Source organism: Hyla sarda, chromosome 8 (assembly GCF_029499605.1).
Source record: "Hyla sarda isolate aHylSar1 chromosome 8, aHylSar1.hap1, whole genome shotgun sequence".
Lineage (NCBI taxonomy): Eukaryota > Metazoa > Chordata > Amphibia > Anura > Hylidae > Hyla > Hyla sarda.
In genome coordinates, this window is record NC_079196.1 from 111,591,501 (window position 1) to 111,616,716 (window position 25,216).

The following is a 25,216-nucleotide window of genomic DNA, read 5'->3' on the forward strand; positions in this document are numbered from 1 at the left end:
TTACTTAATTAATTGCCCTATTCATATTTTGATAATTAGTTAATATTTATCCTCTGTTGTGCATATCAACACTTAGCCAGGCTCTTTTAATTATATCTCTATTTATAATCATCTTAAACAAGCGAATTGCCCCTTAATACACACTGCTTCTGTTACTACGGATGCCGCTGTCAGACCCAGCAATGCCCTCTGTAGTCGTCAGAGAGGGCGGTGCGCTATGACGCGGCGCCGGCCGGAAACAGGATATGACGACAGACGCCGGCATGGTCTCAGTGAGCGCTAAGCAGCCGTCAGAGACAGATGGCTCCCCGCCAACGCGGGTATAGCGCGCTCATCTGAGATCCATTAACCGGACGTGTGGCTACAGGAGTGTGAGTACGATGGCTGGTGCGATGCGCACTGTTTGTATTGCAGGTACCAGCATCTCCCATATTGATTGGGACTCTGTATTTTTATTATAGGTATCCGGGCAAACACTTGGAAATTGTGAATATGTGTCTTTCCTCTAGGTATTTATACTAATACTACAAATGGCCAGTAACTATGGAATTCGGATGGAACATTGAAACCTTTCTCTATGTTTATGTTTTACTTACAGGTTGCCCTGAAGGATGACTTTACCTCCTGTTATGATAGCCACACTATGGCAATAGGGATATACACTATGTATCGGGTGTTTCCCTATTAGTTGAGCTACAGTAATTAAGGGATATACACTGTGTATTGGGTGTTTCCCTATGAATCAAACTACACCGTTCGTTTTATACTCTATTAATATTTTATTATATAGCAGTATTATTATCTATTGCATATTGTATACATTTCCCCTGAGGAAGCCACAAAGTGGCAGAAACGCGTTGGGTGACATCTGGCAATAGTTATGCATTTCTTTGATCATTAATCCACATGATATGTGGTAACTGCTTTTTGTGTTGCTTTGCAATTTGAGCACTTTTTCTTTATCACAAGGTGTGGTGCATTTTAGAGTACTATATTAAAGGTTATGTTTTATAAGGTATTTCCCCCTCTCAGCATCGAGAATTAGATTTTTCGAGTTGATTTTTGACATATTTATACCGGGAATTCTGGGCCCCTGCAGGCTCATATATATGTAAGTGTTGCAAATTTTTCCAATATCTTGATTGTTATGGCAAGCTTGGTAACAGAAGTTCCGAACCTGGCTGATTGGCTCACAGAGGCGAAGGAGGTTTTTTCGGAAAAAAACCTTCTCGCAACCCAAATATACTCCATCTTTAAAACTAGCCTTGAGAGATTTGACTGTATGTTATAAGCAATATGCTCTTGCAATATGCTATGCTCTTTGGGAAACCCAAGCATTTGAAAATTATCTAAAACACAAAATAGTGCCTAGAGGATTAAGAATTCCCGTACTTCCAGCAGTTAGACTTAGGACTCCGTCTGTCTTCAAAAAATGGGAAGTGGAGGCTACAGCCACCTCCCTTAAATTCATTGAAATACTACTTGAGGAAGAAAAAATTTATCTATCTATAGCAGAATCCAAATTAAAAGAACAGAGGGAAACTGTTTTAAGGTTTAAGGACGACCCAGAGTTCAGTACTAAGGAAACACATACCAAAAACACATTAGAACATTTTCAATACCAACTAAAAGAACGTAAGCACATACAATTTGTGAGAGATTTACAGGAATTCAGAGAAAACAGGGCTTATAGTGTCCTCTCTAGGAACTTGAATTATCGAGATACAGAAACGAACATCTCCTCATCTGATACCGAACCTGGTGAAAACGATAGAACAGGATCACGAGGTAGACGTGGACGAGGGAATTATTACCCAAGACGCGGAAGAGGACCATCCAGAGGTAGGGGTGACACAAATCAGAAACCATATTCAGAATGGCCGAACGAAAATCCATCTGGCTCGGCATCCTCTGGTTTACCGTCCTCTGGCCCCCCTCCTTTTTTAGGGGGGAATCAGAGAGAACCCTACAGGGACAATAATCCAACAAGGGTCAGAGAAACCCGCAAATAGATGGGGATGAAGGAGTACTACAGGTGATTAATCTCTCCAAACATATCTTGACACAGGTGCAAGTGGGGGTCCTTGGTCGTGGTCTTTCATTTGTGCCCACAGTGGCCTTTGATAGATTTAATTGGACCAAGGACCTCCATTTGTTTTCGCAAAAACTAAAATGGCATAAGTTTCATAAGATCCGTGATAGAAAGCAGTGCCAAGAACTTGGCATTGACCTGAATGAACTCCCGGCAGTAAGAGATCTAGCGTCCTTAATTGATGACAACTCTAGGAATCAGGGGGAAGGACCTTTCACTACATGTAGATTACAAAATAAATCCTTCCCACCAATTGGAGAGGCTTCCTGTATAGATGTCTTCCTAGAATTGATAACAAAAGAAATTAGAACAATGGAAATTCCCTCTTTGTCTGCATCTAGACTTAACTTTACATATGAAGAACGTAGAGCGATACAACAGCTCCAAAAAAATGAAGAGCTGATAGTCAAAGCAGCAGACAAAGGGGGGAACATAGTGGTTCTTGACCGATTACAATATGTCAACATGTGTAACGATAGATTAACATACGAGATCTTACCTGGTGATCCGACTGTCCCATATAAAAAAGAGCTCCAGTCAATTGTGCTTCGAGCAAGGTCGAGAAAGCTTATAAACGATCAGGAATATGAATTTTTACTCCCCAAAAATCCCATCATCCCCACCTTCTATGCCCTGCCTAAGGTCCACAAAGGGGTTTCTCCCCTAAAGGGACGACCAATAGTGGCAGGGATAGGAGGTGTTTCTCAAAATGTTGGGATTTATATTGATAAGATCCTCAGAGAATTTGTACAGGCCCTCCCTTCATATACAAGAGACACTACGAATCTTCTTCAGAAATTGGAAGGGATAACAGTTGAAACTGATACCCTATTAATGAGTATTGATGTTGAGGCATTGTACTCGTCCATACCGCATAAGATAGGACTAAGAGCGGTAGCCTATTTTTTGGCATTTAGGGGTAATCAGTTTAGAGCACATAACGACCTTATTCTCGAACTGTTGCACTTTGTACTTACACACAACTATTTTTTGTTTAACGGCAATTTTTTCCACCAGCTCAGAGGGACCGCTATGGGGAGCCCTTGTGCCCCCAGCTATGCGAATCTCACTCTGGGCTGGTGGGAGGCCACCCAAGTTTTTGTTGAGTCTCGGGAACAATTCAGTGAGCGAGCCCTTCTATGGGCTCGTTTCATTGACGACATATTCATACTGTGGCAGGGTACTGTGGAACAGTTTGAGGAGTTTCTAAAATCTCTTAACATCAACTCTATAGGCCTACTTTTTACATATGAGTGTAATTCATCATTCTTACCGTTTCTCGACATTTTGATTAAAAAAAAACAGTGACGGGAGTCTCCGGACGACTGTATACAGGAAATCGACTGCTACAAATTCACTCCTGAGGTGGGAGAGCTGCCACCCGGGACCCCTAAAAAGGGGTATCCCAAGGGGGGCAGTATCTCCGCCTCAGGAGGAACTTCTCAGAAAGAGGAGACTTTGTTCGAGAGGCACAGGACCTGAGGAGGCAATTTACAAATAGAGGTTACCCACAGTATGCCTTACGATCAGCTTACCAATATGCTTTACAAACTCCCAGAGATTCACTTCTTACACCAAAAAATCGTGGCAACATGACACCCACTATGCGAATAATAGCAACATTTGATAATGGAGCATTTGAAATGCGTGAGGTCTTGAAAAAATATTGGGGGATTCTCCAGATGGACCCGGATTTGAGAGATGTCATCTCAGAATTCCCCCAAATCACCTATAGAAGGGGTCGAAACATAGGAGATATGGTGACTCATAGCCATCTCACTCCTGTGGCATCGGGTCATGTGACATGGCTTGATAGAATCCCCAAACCTACAGGATATCATCCGTGTGGACATTGTAAAGCCTGCCCATACATATTAAAAACTAAAAACTTCAGATGTGAAGTCACAAGAAAACAATACATCATTAGAGACTTCATGAATTGCAGTACTAAAGGAATCATTTACATGGCAGTGTGTCCCTGTTCTAAAAAATACATAGGCAAGACCTTCCGAGAATTCAAAGAACGTATTCTTGAGCATATGGGGGATGTTAGACATGATGGTGATACTTCTCTGGCCCGTCACATGAACCAATGCCACAGAGATTGTCAATATAACATCCAATTTTTTGGACTTGAAAAAGTAAAACCACCTACAAGAGGAGGAAACTTTGATCAGATTTTGCTACGTAAACAGTGTAGATGGATTTATGAACTGGGAACCATGGCCCCTGAAGGCTTGAACGACCAACTTAGTTATGCATGTTTCTTATAACTATTGCTCTCCCCCCATATGGTGATTATGGCTAGGTAGTTAGAGGAGGCCTTAGCGAGCCTCTTGAGTTAGCATCACCAAGATAGAATTATCTAGGGATACTGACTAGACCAAGTAGGAGGTACGAGAGCGGGACCGTCCTTATAAGAGCATCAATTCTGCCTAGGGATAGGGGCTACAGCTAGAACAGGGCCAGATCAGGTTCCTCAGGGCCATATCAACAACCCCAACACCAGTTACCAGGGCATCCCCCCATTTCTTAGAAAAGGGGGGGGGGAGAGCGTTCTATTTAAGGAAACCATCAGTTTCTTTATATATCCTGGTCTTTTCAGATTTATTGTTACATAGTGTAATTGTTCGTCCTCCTTGGGTCCTGACCCTCTGTTAACATTGTTTTCTAGATCTCCTCCAATCTGAGCATGTCTCTACCATATCCTTTACACACTATATATATAATATATAGTTTTATATGTGGAGTGTGGGGAAAGTATATATCCATAATGAGAACGAGTGGGTCTAGCGTAACTTACCTCGAGGGACCCAGTACCTGTCTCACTAAGTAAAGGGTATCTCATGCTACACCCCCGTTTTTTTGATTTTTTTCCCCCCCTCTCCTCATAAATGTTCTCATCATATGCAAAATAATTATTACTTAATTAATTGCCCTATTCATATTTTGATAATTAGTTAATATTTATCCTCTGTTGTGCATATCAACACTTAGCCAGGCTCTTTTAATTATATCTCTATTTATAATCATCTTAAACAAGCGAATTGCCCCTTAATACACACTGCTTCCGTTACAACGGACGCCGCTGTCAGACCCAGCAACGCCCTCTGTAGTCGTCAGAGAGGGCGGTGCGCTATGACGCGGCGCTGGCCGGAAACAGGATATGACGACAGACGCCGGCATGGTCTCAGTGAGCGCTAAGCAGCTGTCAGAGACAGATGGCTCCCAGCCAACGCGGGTATAGCGCGCTCATCCGAGAGCCATTAACCGGACGTGTGGCTACAGGAGTGTGAGTACAATGGCTGGTGCGATGCGCACTCTTTGTATTGCAGGTACCAGCATCTCCTATATTGATTGGGACTCTGTATTTTTATTATAGGTATCCAGGCAAACACTTGGAAATTGTGAATATGTGTCTTTCCTCTAGGTATTTATACTAATACTACAAATGGCCAGTAACTATGGAATTCGGATGGCACATTGAAACCTTTCTCTATGTTTATGTTTTACTTACAGGTTGCCCTGAAGGATGACTTTACCTCCTGTTATGATAGCCACACTATGGCAATAGGGATATACACTATGTATCGGGTGTTTCCCTATTAGTTGAGCTACAGTAATTAAGGGATATACACTGTGTATTGGGTGTTTCCCTATGAATCAAACTACACCGTTCGTTTTATACTCTATTGATATTTTATTATATAGCAGTATTATTATCTATTGCATATTGTATACATTTCCCCTGAGGAAGCTACGAAGTGGCAGAAACGCGTTGGGTGACATCTGGCAATAGTTATGCAGTTCTTTGATCATAAATCCACATGATATGTGGTAACTGCTTTGAGCACCTTTTCTTTATCACAATGTGTGGTGCATTTTAGAGTACTATATTAAAGGTTATGTTTTATAAGGTATTTCCCCCTCTCAGCATCGAGAATTAGATTTTTCGAGTTGGTTTTTGAAATAATGTTAGAGGAATCCCATTCAAGGGAATGGGATCCTCTTTGCCCGTTATGACTCCTGTTAGGCTCAGTTGCAATAACTGACGTTAAGGGCGGTCAAAGTGAAAAAAAAAAGAGCCCTTAACATCTGTTTGTAACAAAGCCACTTTCATATTGTGAACGTAGCCTTAGTCTCATATAATTTAATTATTTCACTGATTTTTAATTAGTAGTGAAAATATTTTGTTGTATATAACACTAAATTAAATATCAAGTTACTATTACAACTATACATTTTATTGTCTTTTACAAGATGAAATTACAATAATGTTATTCTTAATACAGATGCTGAACTCGTCTAAAGGAACCAATTCTTGGATTAGATGCTCCCCAGTCACTGTATCTCCTGTACTCTCCAGGCTTCAGGTAATATTGACGTCCTCTATAGTTGGGCTCCTCATAGTACATCCAGTATCCATCATGCACATGGCAGGAGTTGATGTTGTTGTAGCGGAATTGCTCATAGACATGAGGACAGTCTTCAGTGAACTCCATCATCTGACCTTTAAAGTCTTCCTTTTCATAAACCCTCAGTCTATATGGCCCACGATGCTAAAGTAAAAAAAAAAAAAAAAAAACAACAATCATATGATAAAATACTCAATGATCAAGAACATAATTCTAATTAATAATATCCTGTACTATAGTCAAAGTCATGATGTACATTGAATTAAAAAGCTGCTAGAAGAAAAGATATTGAGGGGCATTTACTAATCTTTTACTATGTAGTCTGGGTTTTACTCTGTTTTTTTCTACTTCATTTTTGACTATGTGCGACAAATTTACTAAATTGTTGCACGGTGTTAATAAATTTGGCACACATAGGCAAAAGTGGGAAATTTACTTCATGTAGTAGAAAAAATAGTATGCTCCTTTTTCCTTTTTTTTTTAGCTTTTTCACCACATCTAAATAATTCAATAACTAAATTGTAGTCATGGCTCAGAATAGTGGTAAACGGCGTTTAGTGTGTGTGTGTGTGTTTATTACATTTTTTTAACACTGTTTTTTTCTCCCTAAATGTACTTACACTTTTTTATTTTTTACTTCTTCTACAGATCCGTGTATCCTGTGGACTCCTTCGGATTCGGCGGACTACTTCGACGACCAGTGTTTTTCTTTGCTTCATGTTAATAAATGATTAACGAGGGCTTGTGGGGGAGTGTTTTTTGTAATAAAATATTTTTTAAACCTGTTGTGATTTTTATTTTACTACACAGGCTTAGTAGTGGAAGCTGTCTTATAGACGGAGTCCATTACTAAGCCGGGCTTAGCGTTAGCCACAAAAACAGCTAGCGCTAACCCCCAATTATTACCCCGGTACCCAACGCCAGAGGGGTGCCGGGAAGAGCCGGTACCAACAGGCCCGGAGCGTCAAAAATTGCGCTCCTGGGCCTAGGCGGTAACAGGCTGGCGTTATTTAGGCTTGGGAGGGCCAGTAACAATGGTCCTCGCCAACCCTGGTAACGTCAGGCTGTTACTGTTTGGTTGGTATTTGGCTGAGAATAAAAATAGGGGGGACCCTATGTGTTTTTTAAAAATATATAATTATTTATTTAAAAAAAAAAAAAAAACGCATAGGGTCCCCCCTATTTTCATTCTCAGCCAAATACCAACCAACAGTAACAGCCTGACGTTACCAGGATGGTCGAGGACCATTGTTACTGGCCTTCCCCAGCCTAAATAACGCCAGCCTTTTACCGCCTAGGCCCAGGAGCGCCATTTTTTGACGCTCTGGGCCTGTTGGTACCGGCTCTTCCCGGCACCCCTGTGGCGTTGGGTACCGGGGTAATAATAGGGGGTTAGCGCTAGCTGTTTTTGTGGCTAACGCTAAGCCCAGCTTAGTAATGGACTCCGTCTATAAGACAGCTTCCACTAATATGCCTGTCTAGTAAAGTAAGGAAAAAACACAACAGGTTTTAAAAAAAATGTTATTACAAAAAAAAATCCCCCACAAGCCCTCGTTAACCATTTTATTAAAATCAAACAAAGAAAAACGCTGGTCATCGAAGTAGTCCACCGAATCCGAAGGAGTCCACAGGATACACGGATCTGAAATGAGAAGGAAAAAAAAATGGGTTAGTACATTTATTATCACCTGCTCACGCATCTCCCACCCCGCACGACTACAACTGCCAGCATGCCCTTACAGTAAGGACATGCTGGGAGTTGTAGTTGTGTGGTGCAGGAGATGTGTGGGTAAGTGACAAGCTTGTCCCCTGCCCCCAGCTGCAGGACTACAACTCCCAGCATGCCCTTACAGTAAGGTGGGGCGGAGGCCGGGCACAGTGTTTCCCAACCTGGGAGTTGTAGTTTTCTGGAGGCATCTGGAGGCACCCTGGTTGGGAAACACTGTTTTAGGCCAGTGTTTCCCAACCAGGGTGCCTCCAGATTTTGCAAAACTACAACTCCCAGCATGCCTGGACAGCCAAAGGCTGTCCAGGCATGCTCAGAGTTGTAGTCTTGCAACATCTGGATGCACCCTGGTTGGGAAACACTGTTTTAGGCCAGAGTTTCCCAACCACGGTGCCTCCAGATGCTGCAAAACTACAACTCCCAGCATGCCTGGACAGCCAAAGGCTGTCCAGGCATGCTGGGAGTTGTAGTCTTGCAACATCTGGAGGCACTCTGGTTGGGAAACACTGCTTTAGGGCCTGGGCAACTTACCGGCTTCCGTAGGATCCAGCGCCGCACGACATTGCTGCGCGACAGTGCCGCCCGACGATCTCCGTCAGCGATCGTCGCTGGAGCCTCGGAAGGGTAAGTCAACGTCTTCGCTGCTTAGTTTTGCAACAGCTGGAGGACTTCAGTTTACAGACCACAAACCAGTGGTCTGCAAACTGTGGCCCTCCAGCTGTTGCTAAACTACAACTCCCAGCATGCCTGGACAGCCAAAGGCTGTCCAGGCATGCTGGGAGTTGTAGTCTTGCAACATCTGGAGGCACCCTGGTTTGGAAACACGGTTTTAGGCTAGTGTTTCCCAACAAGGGTGCCTCCAGATGTTGCAAAACTACAACTCCCAGCATGCCTAGACAGCCAAAGGGTGTCCAGGCATGCTGGGAGTTGTAGTCTTGCAATATCTGGAGGCACCCTGGTTGGGAAACACTGTTTTAGGGCTAGGGCAACTTACTGGCTGCCGTAGTATCCAGCGCTGCACGACAGTGCCGCGCGACAGTGCAGCCCGACGATCTCCGTCAGCGATCGTCGCTGGAGCCTCGGAAGGGTAAGTGAACGTCTTCGCCGGTCCTCTTCAGCTGTTTAGTTTTGCAACAGCTGGAGAAATACAGTTTACAGACCACACACCAGTGGTCTGCAAACTGTGGCCTTCCAGCTGTTGCAAAACTACAACACCCAGCATGCCCTGACAGCCAAAGCTTTTGGCTCTCAGGGCAGGAGCCCGGGCTGACATTAAAGTGCAGCTGCCCGGGCTCCTCATACGGCCTCCCCGCTACCCTCACTTATGGGAATGCTGATATCCCCCCCCTTGTCTCCCGCCCGCGCCGTTCAGCTCCTGCTGCTACAAGACTACAACTCCCAGCGTGTCCTCACTGTAAGGGCATGGTGGGACTTGTAGTCTTGCAACGACAGACAGATGGGAGTTGTGTGGCGCTGGCAGGTGAGAGGGGGGGATGTAAATCACTGCAGTGTCCCTGTAGCGAAGTGAGGGTAGCGGGAGAAAGTATGTCGGAGCCCGGGCGGCAGTAGCTTTTCCTGCTCCATGTTGGAGCTGGAGTAAATTTAGTCAATTTGTATGGCCATTGCGACAGTTTATTGCGCAATTGCGACTGTCTCAGTTAATAAATACCTGACCACTGCAAGTAAAAAATGAAAACTTGCGTAAATCAAGCAGGGAGAGAAAGTCACACGAAAAATAGGGTAGGTGCAATTGCGACAATTTTGCGCCAAAAATAGTCAGACCAAATGACTAAACCCCTTAGTAAATGCCCCTCCTTGAACACAACATTACTTATGTAAATAAAAAGTTAAAAATGTTTTCCATGTTATGTACCTGTGGAGTTAAACGGCATGATCTGATGGAGTCATTGTAGCCCATCCATTGCTGGAAGTCAGGATATTCTCCTTTCCTTAAGAAGTACTGGTGCCCACGGTAGTTGGGTTGCTCATACAGGATCCAGTTTCCATTCTCCACTCTGATGGAATTGCAACGATTGAAGTATGAAGACAGATCGGAAGAATCAGAGTTGCACTCATAAGAGCGACCCTGGAAGTTTTTGTTCTCGTAAAAGATAATCTGTAGAAACATAATTTTCTTTGCATTTATCTCTTGAATAACATATTAAAGCTGGGTAAATATACATCATCCATGAGAAGGCTATGAACCCAATTTCCTCAGCCTTTTAGTTAGCAGAGAGATATAAAACATTGATAGACAAAACTAGAAACATTCATCTCCTGTAAAAACTTCCTCATCAGGACACCATGACAGCAGTGCCTGCTCCTCTGAGGGGTAAACATGCTCACCCCTCCCTACTCCTGTCTGTGACTAAGCTTGGACTGGTGTTTTGCCTGTTCACAGACAGGAGAGGGGTAAGTATATTACAACATAATGAATCATAAAAAGAACTGCAGAGCACTCACCAGTTCTTTTCAGCCAGCGGCTTCTTTATTGTAGCATATTACAGTTGGGATACATGCAGGGGAGTATGGTATGGACGCGGGGCATTCAAGATGGGACGGGCCATTTACGCGCCGTTTTCGGTGTGTAAATGGCCTGTCGCCGTCTTGAATACCCCCGTGTCCATACCATCCTCCCCTGCATATATCCCAACTGTAATATGCTACAATAAAGAAGCCGCTGGCTGAAAAGAACTGGTGAGTGCTCCGCAGTTCTTTTTATGATTCATTTCAGCTGCTTTTTCTTCATTGCGTGGTAGCACCGAAGGCTGTGTCTGAATTGGCTTCCAGGGACTGTGTGAATATAGTGTCCGTCTGCTGATTTTATGCAACACAGGGAAGGTGCTGAGACCACTACCTTGCATATGTGTATATTACAACATACTTATAGCGTGTGCTTGGTCATGAAAACCAAACAAGAAGCAAATCACTCAAAAAATTTTTACTGAAAATTTTAAGCAAATCCCATTTATTTCTAGACAATTTACACATCACTATCAAAAACCTTGTATTAACTGTGATAGAACTGTCAGGCACATAAACTTCTTGAGCATACTAAAATGGACATTTATTTTAACTGAATTTATCACAATATGTAGATATTTTTTTTTTCAATATTTACAGCAGCATGGATTAATATAAGCTTTGACTTCATTTCCACTTTAGGGGTACAGTCCCATGTACCACTCAGCGTATTTCACGCTGTACTAGATCATCTGCAGCAGAGGGAAGTACACTGCGTATGATCATACACTCAGGGCTATCTGGTGGCAGCCCTGCGATTTCAGTGAAGAAACACAGCGCTGCTGCCGGCAAGCCCTGTATGTATGATCATCTGTGAATACACAGCATATTTTCTGCTGCTGCCGATGATTTCGTGCAGTGTGAAATACGCTGCATAAGCAGTACGTGGGACTGTACCCTATATTCTGTATTTTTATTGCAGTTGTAAATTTATAACTTATCTATATGGATAAATATGTTCATGGACTGTATGGATGGGGGCAGAATAGTTGAAAATAAACTGTATTAAACATTTTAGATACAGTTTAAAGTTTTATGTAAAATACAATGTTTGACTATACTTCGGATTACTTTCTACAGCTTTCAATAGGGGACAACAATTAACTTGCAACCAGACATTCAAAAGTGGTGCATATCTACTCCTTATCACAGCTGAGACATGGATACGATTGTATGTGGTCTATGCAATTTTCTCTCGGTTTATCAGCATAGGTACCATGCTGATATTAAGTAAAACATGTTGACAAAAAACTCTTTTGTGGGGTTGTCTTCTCAGTTTTCACTACGGGTGCTGGATCCTGCTGGGGGAGGGGTAAACCGGGCTTTCCCATACCCAAGCCGGACCAGAGCTGAACTCCATTCACTTTAATGAGCCGACCGGAGTCAAACGGTGACTAATATTTAGATTTTTGACCCATATCCAGTTTTGTGACCGGACCTAAAACCGTAGTATACTACTGTTTTAGGTCCGGTCAGGAAACCGCATACGGGTCAAAAATGAGCCGACTGCAGTCACCGTTTGACTCCGGTCGGCTCATTAAAGTGAATGGAGTTCAGCGCTGGTCTGGCTGGGGTTCGGGAAAGCCCGGTTTGCCACTCCCCAGCCGGATCCGGCACCCGTAGTGAAAAACCGAGATGTGAATGCAGCCTAACAAAAAAAGTATATAGAATGTGAGTTGAAATGTTTAATACGGTCAGCAAACATGCAAATTATTAACCACACGAAATGATAAAATGCCCCAAAATGATCAATGACATGATTTACATATATCATGCGGTACTGACAGTTAAGTTGACAGTAAAGTAACTTATGTATAATATTTAAACTGTTTGATGGTTTTATCTATGAGAAGTTTTATAACAGCTCAGGAGTGACAAGTTAAAGAACATTTTATAATACTGTTAAATATCCTCCTGAGCATAAACCCCTCTCCTCAATGCCCAGCATGACTCCCTTACCTTTAGCCCTCAGTTTAGCTTCTTTCTCCTTAAAGGGGTACACCAGTGGAAAACAACTGGCTCCAGAAAGTTAAACACATTTTTAAATTACTTCTATAAAAAAATCTTAATCCTTCCAGTACTTATCAGCTGCTGTATACTACAGAGGTTGTAGAAGTTGAGTTGTTCTTTTCTGTCAGACCAACATGCTCTCTGCTCTCTGTCCATAGTAGGAGCAAATCCCCATAGCAAACCTCCTGCTTTGGACAGTTCCTGACATTCACAGAGGTGTCAGCAGAGAGCACTGTGGTCAGACAGAAAATAACTTCTCAACTTTCTCTGGAGCATACAGCAGCTGATAAGTACTGGAAAGGTTAAGATTTTTTACAGAAGCAATTTAAAAATGTGTTTAACTTTTTGGAGCCAGTTGATATGAAAAAAAATGGGGGCATGGCTTGGCTGCGGATTGAGATTGCCGCTTGAACTCAGAGCTCCAACAGCAAGCGACATTTCAAAGCGACTATCACCCTGCACGACCGTGATACCTCCTTCCAACCTGCAACAGAGACTTCATAAACCTCTCCTGCTCATGATGACTACCAAGAGGAAAGGAAAATCAAACCATAAGCCGAAGAACTTAAAAGCTGCGTTTCACAAAATTGCGCCGCTACCTCTCCTCATCATACCCGCACAGTAAGAGACTACACAAATCCAGCAGACTGCCCCTACATTAATTATCATGCCAGATGCAGGTCATCTCTGCCTCCGGCTTTGGAAAACGTGACAGGAAGTAATTCAGCCTAAGCCCTCACACAGAGGAGCAGCCCAGACTCCCGTAGTGTCTCTTCGCACCAACACGGCGCCTCAGTTCCTTCGTCCCCGTCATCTGCATCCAACACTCCCCTTAAGCAAAGACCTCGCTTGGATAATACAGGGGAAGTGGCTGACTCTAACCCACTAGTATAAGCATTTCAAATAGCAAGTGAGGATTTTTTTTTAATTCTGTACCTACATCGGACGTCCCAGTCACAAAAGTCTCATTGAAATGCATGTTACTGCTGCTTAACACCTCCATCTTTAACAATCTCCTCCACACTCTGCAGCCTGTCCACTCTGCTATAACGGTTGAAACCAGAGTTGACCGATCTGAATCTAAAATTGCAATACTAGTAAGTCTAACAACAACTTAATTGACGCACATTATGAATTGGAATATAAGTGACCACTCTGCGTGCCAAAGTAGCGGATATTGAGGACAGGTCACGCAGAAATAATGTGAAGTTCAGAGGCATACCGGAATTGGTTTACACTGTTGGTCAATCATTCATAGTCACTCTGGGAAACAACAGCCTACATACCCTATCACCTTTTATGATCTTTTAGAGGTGGACAAACCGCTCTCCACCTAAGCACCCTTTAAATCCTGGGGAAAAGACCTCTTCTGACAAGGATTGGTCACAAGTGAACAAATGGGCTCGTAGAGCTTTGCCCTGCACTTCACACCTAGAAGCAGCCATTAAATCAAGATTTAGATGGTATCTCATGCCAGGCCGATTACACAGTATATATCCTGACTCTTCTCCCCTGTGTTGGAGGTCTTGCAGCAATAGCGGTACTCTTATACATATACTATGGTCTTGTCCTTATACAATGTTTAAGCAATCATATCAATATGAAAGAGCGGTCTCACTCAACACTGGCAATATCTCTTCTCTACATAAGATGTGGCAGCCCTGGTTATGCTCCAAATATGCACTGCTAGAGCCTTAATTATAAAGAGAACCACAACTGGTCTGATCTTCCTGATATGTTCTATTTTATTCCCTCTAATTCTCTTTGTATTATCCACCAAAGGATACTGTATATTTCCAAATGATATGTATGTCAATATTAGTATGTGCTGGTGCCAAACCATCCTTCCTTTCCCCTTTACATTTCTTCCCTTCTCCCCCCCCCCTTACCTACTATTTCTTAAGTTCTACGTCAATGGTTAGTTGACAAAGTTTTGTTTGTTCCTTCTATGTTTACCAAAAAATGTTGTAAGCTTTATACATTTAATAGTAATGACATTGCTTTATGACATCATTTTGCGTTGTTTGGCATTTATATAAGCTCCCATGGGTTGATCTGTGCATTGACTCTGGGGGCTACATTTGTAGTTCGACTTGCCATGGCTATGTAACACTTTCAAACCTTTAATAAAAAACATTGAAACAGAAAAAATATTTTTTTTCCACCGGAGTACCCCTTTAATACCATACACTTTCTCAACAGTCTAAAGCTAGGTTTCCACATTTTTTTTTTCTGGAGTTTTTTTTAAATAATGACACTGCAGTTTTTTAGCCAAAGTTAGACATGGATCCAGTAGGAAGAAGAAGTAGAAATAATTTATAATGTTTCCCAATTCTTTTGAATATACAGTACTTCTGGCTATGGCTTAAGAACTGCAGTGGCAGTGTTCCAAAAAAATCACAGAAAAAAACCTATGTGGAAATATAGCCTCAACCTGCTATTTTCGTCAGTTTAAGTGATGACTTTATTAGTTTGTCATTCACTATCATGGTTCCGCTACCTTCTCAATCACTTACATGGCTATTCTCTCCCAAATCTCCAGAATGGATTTCCTCTCCTCTACTCCTAGCATAGCTTCTCCTCCCATTATTTAAAGTATGGGTAACATGGTTCCTTCAAATAGTGTTTTTTTCCCACAACCGCTAGTGGCAGGCTTTGCTGTACCTTATTGTGGGGGTTGAGCTCTGTTCTCATGTAGCATTATGTGTGCAGAACATATTTTGTTAGTGGATGTATTTAGTGCTAGGATGGAAAAGTATAAGGACTGAACTTTGTCAGCTTTCTCAAGTCCTCTGTTTTCTTCCTGTCCTCTCGATGGCATTCCTAGCCTGCACTGCCTTTAGTTTCATGGGACATAGCAGTGCAGACAGTAGTCAAGTGACACATGCTTATTTATAGAGGGACCCAGAAAAGATTAATTAATAATTGATTTTCTGGAAATGATGTACTGTGCTTTACATACCACGATCCTTGCTGACTACCAGTAAATAGAACTATTTTATTATTGACATACAAAAAACATAACCTACTCAAGTTCTCCACATTTATAATTCTACATAACGTACCTTTACCATCTTGCCTGGGAGTCAGATAGAGAAGCTGTGAGCTGTATCTGTGTGGGGGAACAAATCCTTTTATATATGTGGACTGCTGATGTCTGCATGTGTGTCCACCTGACCTTTTATCTGTTCACTATAGAAAACGTATGGGTCTTTTGGGTGGTGCATGTGACTACTCTGCATTCATATCTATTGTGTGTATGTGCTTACTCTCAATTTTGTGTCAGTCATATATGAACTGAAAACTGTTGGATCCTAACACATGTGAAGTCATAGATTTCTTCTTCATGATAGAGCAAATGTCATATTTGCTAAGCAGCAGCAGCAATATTCTAATTTGCGATATTTGCGATTTGCGATATTTTGCCAATATATGGACAAATATTCGTCCTATATTCAAAAAATTTGCATATTCGCTATGTTCATTAACTTTTTTTCAATGCGAAAATCGTAATGAAATTCGTATAGTGCGCATGTACGATTATATCTTTCAACTAACTGGATTAGAGCCTAAAATACTTTCAAAAAAGCGCATATAACAGAAAATGCCAAGAGTGTTAAATATATCATTTATTAAATGGGTGCTCCACTGGAAAAAATAAAATAAAATATCAACTGGTGCCAGAAAGTTTAACAGAATTGTAAATTACTTTTATTTAAAAATCTTAACCCTTCCAGTACTTATCAGCTGCTGTATGTTTCAGAGGAATTTATTTTCTTTATTTAATTCCTTTCTGTCTGACCACAGTGCTCTCTGCTGACACCTCTCTCCATTTTAATAACTGTCTAGAGTAGGAATAAATCCCCATAGCAAACCTCTCCTGCTCCGGACAGGTCCTGACATGGACCGAGGTGAAAAAAAAACTTCCTCTGTAGTATACAGCAGCTTGTAAGTACTGAAAGGATTAAAAATTTTAAATAGAAGTAATTTACAAATCTATTTAACTTTCTGGCACCAGTTGATTTAAAAAATTTTTTTTCCAGGGGAGTACCCCTTTAAAGATACAATATAACAACATAATGAATATAGTAAAAAAATATATATAGAACAAGAGCCACTGGGCCTTAATGGTTCATAATGATAAAACAAAGGCTGCAGATGGAAAGTACGAGGTCTTTCCTTTATTTATTGAAGGAGGCACGCTGCAAGTATCCACCATTGCCATGGTAGGCCCTCGTTGGTGTGATTGCAGCCATTCAGAATATTGAATAACAGTAAATGCCAGCAGTCATATGTGGCAAAATTCTTCTATAGTGAACATATAATCGTACTTTGGTAGCGCAACATTCTCAGGGTGCGATCGCCAAAAAAAGGAGTGAGGCAGTTCAGAGATATGTGGCTATTCCGCTGCAAATGCTAGGCTCCCCCCCCCGTAAGTGAGTATGGATGTATTTGTACTACTAAATTTACCACTCACTGGATATCTGGCCGCTATCACTTGTATTTTCTCTGCTGATGATCGTGGTCTCCCCTGCTTCGGTCAAGCGCTGTAACTGGGAGATGCTGACGGGGTGCCGATGAAGTCCTTGGGTGGGGGAAGAAGCAAATAAGGATGAGTTCAAAACGGTGGTTCCGGATTCCAAGAATAGCAGACTGTCAAGTCTGTTAGTCTATGCAATGATGTCCTGTGATCTCAAATATGTGTTTTTCAAATATGCATCAGATGCGTTTCAAGCCAGCTTTGCCCTTCATCAGTGATGTTTGTATGGATTTGCGACATGTGGGACATATATATATTTATATATATATATATATATATATATATATATATATATATATATATATATATATATATATATTCCAGCAATAAATCCAACATTACTCACGGATTCAAGTGAAAAAACACCACAGTGTTTATTTAAACCATGTTCGGATGCAACGTTTCAGTGGTATCCACCACCTTTTTCAAGCATGGTATACAATTGTGCAAGGCAAACCTATATATGTTGTCATATTAAGCTAATCACAATCTCCAATCAATATAATTAAACACAATCCATACAGTAAAAGACATGATCAATTCAAAATTCATAATATACAAAAAGTGCAAGTGATACAAAAAGTGCAGTCAGAAACAGCAATGCTCACAGTTCACACATTAGACCATCGCTGTTATTAAAAAATAAAGTGCATATAATTAAGACGCAGCTGCCACTGCATCTTACAGTGATTAAAAACAATATTGCCATGAGGACAGACCACTCACCTCCCGCGTATGGGCACCGCCATTACGGTGTCTCCTACTGCAGTCATATGATTCCCGGTCATGTGACCCCCCCCTGCTCCGCCCCATCGTCACGTGATCTGAGCGCATACTCACGCATGCGCGCCCGTCACTCTGATGCCGAAAACGGCATCAGGCGACCTGGCGAAGATATGGGAGCGCCACAGGTCCCGGACCATTCAAAACAGTGTGAGTCTATACTAAATCAATGTATATAACAGAAGTAAGATACATAGAAAGCGATATACAAGAAAGGGGTAAATACCTATATCATAATAGACCATGGAGGGAACATAGTCGTTCTCTCCCTGTCCATACCCAATGTAATAAAAAAATATTGTTAATAAAAACGCATTGATACTAAAAACGTACCATGTGAATAGGAGGAGAGATATATCATCGAATACGCAAATGGGTACACACATGTATATACAAGCGTGTGTCCAGTGGCATACCCGTAAAACCCATCTCTCCCCCAATTAATGAAAAATGTGTATGTATAAGAAAAATATAGAAAAATATACATATATAAAACATATATACAAAAATCTATATATGCATAAAAAATGAATAAATACCTAAGTGCAGAGCCAATGCTCTTTACTACTCCAAACCCATACAGAAATATAATTTGTTCTCTCATACAAAATATATCAAAAAAGATATACCAAAATATTAATAAAAATGTGTATATATAGTATTACCCCTCCCTGTATATCACACATAACTGTGGTCCTCATACTGTCATAAAAAAAAAGTATTACACATATGTAAAGATCATATATAATCATTCAACATTGATAATAAGAGTTATAAAAATATATTCCACGTGGGTATCTTTTATCTGTCCCAAGACAAGCAGATGCTTCATTTTCTAAAACAAAATAGAAAAAAGATATCAGTAATAGATATGTTACATCGTATACCATTTAAATACATTCTCAACTGTCGACATTGACCTATGCATTATATATAGCAGGTGTGACTGTAAAATCTACATTAAGGCCACGTGGACGTAACGTGTCCAATTCATGAATCCAATATAGTTTGCGTTTCTTCAAACTATTAATTCTGTCTCCTCCCTTCTTGCTGACTGGTACATGATCAATCAGGGTAAACCGTAACTCTCCTTCCGTGTGCCCCGCCTCACATTGATCATGTACCAGTCAGCAAGAAGGGAGGAGACAGAATTAATCGTTTGAAGAAACGCAAACTATATTGGATTCATGAATTGGACACGTTACGTCCACATGGCCTTAGTGTAGATTTTACAGTCACACCTGCTATATATAATGCATAGGTCAATGTCGACAGTTGAGAATGTATTTAAATGGTATACGATGTGACATATCTATTACTGATATCTTTTTTCTATTTTGTTTTAGAAAATGAAGCATCTGCTTGTCTGGGGACAGACCAAAGATACCCACGTGGAATATGTTTTTATAACTCTTATTATGATATATGTTCTTTGCATATGTGTAATAAAAAATTTTTTATGACAGTATGAGGACCACAGTTATGTGTGATATACAGGGAGGGGTAATACTATTTCTCAACTAAGAATGTTATCCCTGTATACATGTGAAAAAAATTTCTATGTATATATGGACTGGAGTAATATGTCCATACTATAGTAAATTTGGGGAATTTTTACACTTTTTTTTTACACTTGATACATTTTATATACCGTATATACTCGAGTATAAGCCGACCCGAGTATAAGCCGAGACCCCTAATTTCAACCCAAAATCCCAGGAAAAGTTATTGACTCGAGTATAAGCCTAAGGTGGGAAATACCTCATCCCCCCCTGTCATCATCCAGACCCGTCATTAACATCCTCATCATCCCCTTGTCATCATCCCACACATCCCCCCTTCATCATCCCCTTGTCATCATCCCACACATCCCCTTATCATCCCACACATCCCCCCTTCATCATCCCCTTGTCATCATCCCACACATCCCCTTATCATCCCACACATCCCCCCTTCATCATCCCCTTGTCATCATCCCACACATCCCCCCTTCATCATCCCCTTGTCATCATCCCACACATCCCCCCTTCATCATCCCCTTGTCATCATCCCACACATCCCCCCTTCATCATCCCCTTATCATCCCACACATCCCCCCTTCATCATCCCCTTGTCATCATCCCACACATCCCCTTATCATCCCACACATCCCCCCTTCATCATCCCCTTGTCATCATCCCACACATCCCCCCTTCATCATCCCCTTGTCATCATCCCACACATCCCCTTATCATCCCACACATCCCCCCTTCATCATCCCCTTGTCATCATCCCACACCCCCCCCCTTCATCATCCCCACCCCCCTTCATCATCCCCACACCCCCCCCCCTTCATCATCCTCTTCTCATCATTCGCCCTCAGTGGTCTTCAACCTGCGGACCTCCAGAGGTTTCAAAACTACAACTCCCAGCAAGCCCGGGCAGCCATCGGCTGTCCGGGCTTGCTGGGAGTTGTAGTTTTGAAACCTCCGGAGGTCCGCAGGTTGAAGACCACTGCGGCCTTCAACATGCGGACCTCCAGAGGTTTCAAAACTACAACTCCCAGCAAGCCCGGGCAGCCATCGGCTGTCCGGGCTTGCTGGGAGTTGTAGTTTTGAAACCTCCGGAGGTCCGCAGGTTGAAGACCACTGCGGCCTTCAACATCATCCAGCCCCCTCTCACCCCCTTTAGTTCTGAGTACTCACCTCCGCTCGGCGCTGGTCCGGTCCTGCAGGGCTGTCCGGTAAGGAGGTGGTCCGGTGAGGAGGTGGTCCGGGCTGCTATCTTCACCGGGGGCGCCTCTTCTCCGCGCTTCCGGCCCGGAATAGAGCCGTTGCCTTGACAACGACGTATCTGCGTCGTTGTCAAGGCAACGTGACTATTCTGAGGCCGGGCCCGAAGCGCTTAGAAGAGGCCTCCCCGGTGAAGATAGAAGCCCGGACCACCTCCTCACCGGACCACCTCCTTACCGGACAGCCCTGCAGGACCGGACCAGCGCCGAGCGGAGGTGAGTACTGAGAACTAAAGGGGGTGAGAGGGGGCTGGATGATGTTGAAGGCCGCAGTGGTCTTCAACCTGCGGACCTCCGGAGGTTTCAAAACTACAACTCCCAGCAAGCCCGGACAGCCGATGGCTGCCCTGGCTTGCTGGGAGTTGTAGTTTTGAAACCTCTGGAAGTCCGCAGGTTGAAGACCACTGCGGGTGGGGGAGTTCACTCGAGTATAAGCCGAGGGGGGTGTTTTCAGCACGAAAAATCGTGCTGAAAAACTCGGCTTATACTCGAGTATATACGGTAACATAATTATTATATCTATTATAAACTTAAATTAACAGTTTTTTTCACACACACACACATATACCTATACACATTTTTATTAATATTTTGGTATATCTTTTTTGATATATTTTGTATGAGAGAACAAATTATATTTCTGTATGGGTTTGGAGTAGTAAAGAGCATTGGCTCTGCACTTAGGTTTTTATTCATTTTTTATGCATATATAGATGTTTGTATATATGTTTTATATACGTATATTTTTCTATCTTTTTCTTATACATACACATTTTTCATTAATTGGGGGAGAGATGGGTTTTATGGGTATGCCTCTGGACACACGCTTGTATATACATGTGTGTGCCCATTTGCGTATTCGATGATATATCTCTCCTCCTATTCACATGGTGTGTTTTTAATATCAATGCGTTTTTTATTAACAATATTTTTTTATTACATTGGGTATGGACAGGGAGAGAACGACTATGTTCCCTCCATGGTCTATTATGACATAGGTATTTGCCCCTTTCTTGTATATCGCTTTCTATGTATCTTACTTCTGTTATATACGTTGATTTAGTATAGACTCACACTGTTTTGAATGGTCCGGGACCTGTGGCGCTCCCATATCTTCGCCAGGTTGCCTGATGCCGTTTTCGGCATCAGAGTGACGGGCGCGCATGCATGAGTATGCGCTCAGGTCCCGTGACGATGGGGCGGAGCAGGGGGGGGGGGGCGTCACATGACCGGGAACCATGTGACAGCAGTAGGAGACGCCTTAATGGCGGCGCCCATACGCGGGAGGTGAGTGGTCTGTCCTCATGGCAATATTGTTATTAATCACTGTAAGATGCAATGGCAGCTGCGTCTTAATTATATGCACTTTATTTTTCAATAACAGCGATGGTCTAATGTGTGAACTGTGATCATTGCTGTTTCTGACTGCACTTTTTGTATTACTTGCACTTTTTGTATATTATGAATTTTGAATTGATCATGTCTTTTACTGTATGGATTGTGTTTAATTATATTGATTGGAGATTGTGATTAGCTTAATATGACACCATATATAGGTTTGCCTTGCACAATTGTATACCATGCTTGAAAAAGGTGGTGGATACCACTGAAACGTTGCATCCGAACATGGTTTAAAGAAACACCGTTGTGTTTTTTTCACTTGAATCCGTGAGTGCTGCTGGATTTATTGCTGGAAATTATGGATGCGGTCTGCGACTGGGACCGCAGTTTTTCCTATTGCACCCGAACTACTACCTAGAGACGTATAGTGGTTGTGCTGCCCTCCGCCTATTGGGAATTATATATATATATATATATATATATATATATATATATATATATATTTACAGACAAAGAATAAGTCAGCCAGCACTTTAGTTGATACCAAACTGTTATATGGAGCTGGCCTACAGGTGCACGCTACTAGGCTAGATATACAGCAACAGAAGAATGCAGCAGCACACTGCCAGCACAAGGATATAGGTGAAACATGAAAATGGAGTTAAAACATGGAGAGCTATACAGCTATGGTGTAATAGATGCAAATGTGAAACTATGAAATAGTGAGGCACTTAGCTCGCAAATTTGTCTCCGCCGGCGGTCAAATAGCTTGGACCGTCCCACCGCGATAAGGTAGCCTCCTTGGGACGGACCCTACACTGTGAATATGCCTCTGTGTGAACAGTTCAGTAAGCATGGCAGGATCTGGAACATCCAAGACACCTTATATACACACCTGATAGAGGTGGGTGGGGTGCAAGGCCAACATGGAGGTAGCCACTCCCCCGTATGTGCAATACAGACAAAGAATAAGTCAGCCAGCACTTTAGTTGATACCAAACTATTATATGGACCTGGCCTACAGGTGCACGCTACTAGGCTAGATATACAGCAACAGAAGAATGCAGCAGCACACTGCCAGCACAAGGATATAGGTGAAACATGAAAATGCAGTTAAAACATGGAGAGCTATACAGCTATGGTGTAATAGATGCAAATGTGAAACTATGAAATAGTGAGGCACTTAGCTCGCAAATTTGTCTCCGCCGGCGGTCAAATAGCTTGGACCGTCCCACCGCGATAAGGTAGCCTCCTTGGGACGGACCCTACACTGTGAATATGCCTCTGTGTGAACAGTTCAGTAAGCATGGCAGGATCTGGAACATCCAAGACACCTTATATACACACCTGATAGAGGTGGGTGGGGGTGCAAGGCCAACATGGAGGTAGCCACTCCCCCGAATGTGCAATACAGACAAAGAATAAGTCAGCCAGCACTTTAGTTGATACCAAACTATTATATGGACCTGGCCTACAGGTGCATGCTACTAGGCTAGATATACAGCAACAGAAGAATGCAGCAGCACACTGCCAGCACAAGGATATAGGTGAAACATGAAAATGCAGTTACTGAACTGCCATGCTTACTGAACTGTTCACACAGAGGCATATTCACCGTCCCAAGGAGGCTACCTTATCGCGGTGGGACGGTCCAAGCTATTTGACCGCCGGCGGAGACAAATTTGCGAGCTAAGTGCCTCACTATTTCATAGTTTCACATTTGCATCTATTACACCATAGCTGTATAGCTCTCCATGTTTTAACTGCATTTTCATGTTTCACCTATATCCTTGTGCTGGCAGTGTGCTGCTGCATTCTTCTGTTGCTGTATATCTAGCCTAGTAGCGTGCACCTGTAGGCCAGGTCCATATAATAGTTTGGTATCAACTTGTTACGCCGAGCACTCCGGGTCCCCGCTCCTCCCCGGAGCGCTCGCAGCATCCTCTCATTCGCAGCGCCCCGGTCAGACCTGCTGACCGGGTGCGCTGCAATATCAGTCCCAGCCGGGATGCGATTCGCGAAGCGGGAGGCGCCCGCTCGCGATGCGCGTCCCGGCTCCCGTACCTGACCCGTTCCCCGTCTATCTTGTCCCGGCGCGCGCGGCCCCGCTCCTTAGGGCGCGCGCGCCGGGTCTCTGCAATTTCAGGGGCCACTGCGCCACTGATTGGCGCAGCAGGCCTAATCAGTACCGACCTCATTTCCCCTGCACTCCCTCGCCGGATCTTGTTGTCATTGTGCCAGTGAAAGCGTTCCCTTGTGTGTTCCTAGCCTGTGTTCCAGACCTCCTGCCGTTGCCCCTGACTACGATCCTTGCTGCCTGCCCTGACCTTCTGCTACGTCCGACCTTGCTCTTGTCTACTCCCTTGTACCGCGCCTATCTTCAGCAGTCAGAGAGGTTGAGCCGTTGCTGGTGAATACGACCTGGTTGCTACCGCCGCTGCATGACCATCCCGCGTTGCGGCAGGCTCTGGTGAATACCAGTAGCAACTTAGAACCGGTCCACCAACACGGTCCACGCCAATCCCTCTCTGGCACAGAGGATCCACCTCCAGCCAGCCGAATTGTGACAGTAGATCCGGTCATGGATCCCGCTGAAGTCCCGCTGCCAGTTGTCGCCGACCTCACCCAGCAGTCGCAACAGATAGTGCAACAAGGCCACCAGCTATCTCAACTGACCGTGATGCTACAGCAGCTATTACCACAGCTCCAGCAAGCTTCACCTCCACCAGCTCCTGCACCTCCTCCGCAGCGAGTGGCCGCTTCCAGCCTTCGATTATCCTTGCCGGATAAATTTGATGGGGACTCTAAGTTTTGCCGTGGTTTCCTTTCGCAATGTTCCCTGCAATTGGAGATGATGTCGGACCAGTTTCCTACTGAAAGGTCTAAGGTGGCTTTCGTAGTCAGCCTTCTGTCTGGGAAAGCTCTGTCATGGGCCACACCGCTCTGGGACCACAATGACCCTGTCACTGCCTCTGTACACTCCTTCTTCACGGAGATTCAAAGTGTCTTTGAGGAA

At 43.0% G+C, this 25,216-nt stretch overlaps 1 protein-coding gene across 1 annotated transcript; it reads right to left on the reverse strand.

The window, feature by feature from the left end:
• Positions 1 to 6,375: 6,375 nt before the first annotated feature.
• LOC130284022 (gamma-crystallin-3-like) lies at positions 6,376 to 10,361 on the reverse strand. Its single transcript, XM_056533909.1, has 2 exons — positions 10,107 to 10,361; positions 6,376 to 6,651 (listed from the first exon to the last, which is right to left on the reverse strand). Exons 1-2 carry the CDS (start codon positions 10,359 to 10,361, stop codon positions 6,376 to 6,378), a joined length of 531 nt encoding a protein of 176 aa, XP_056389884.1.
• Between the last annotated feature and the right edge of the window lie 14,855 nt (positions 10,362 to 25,216).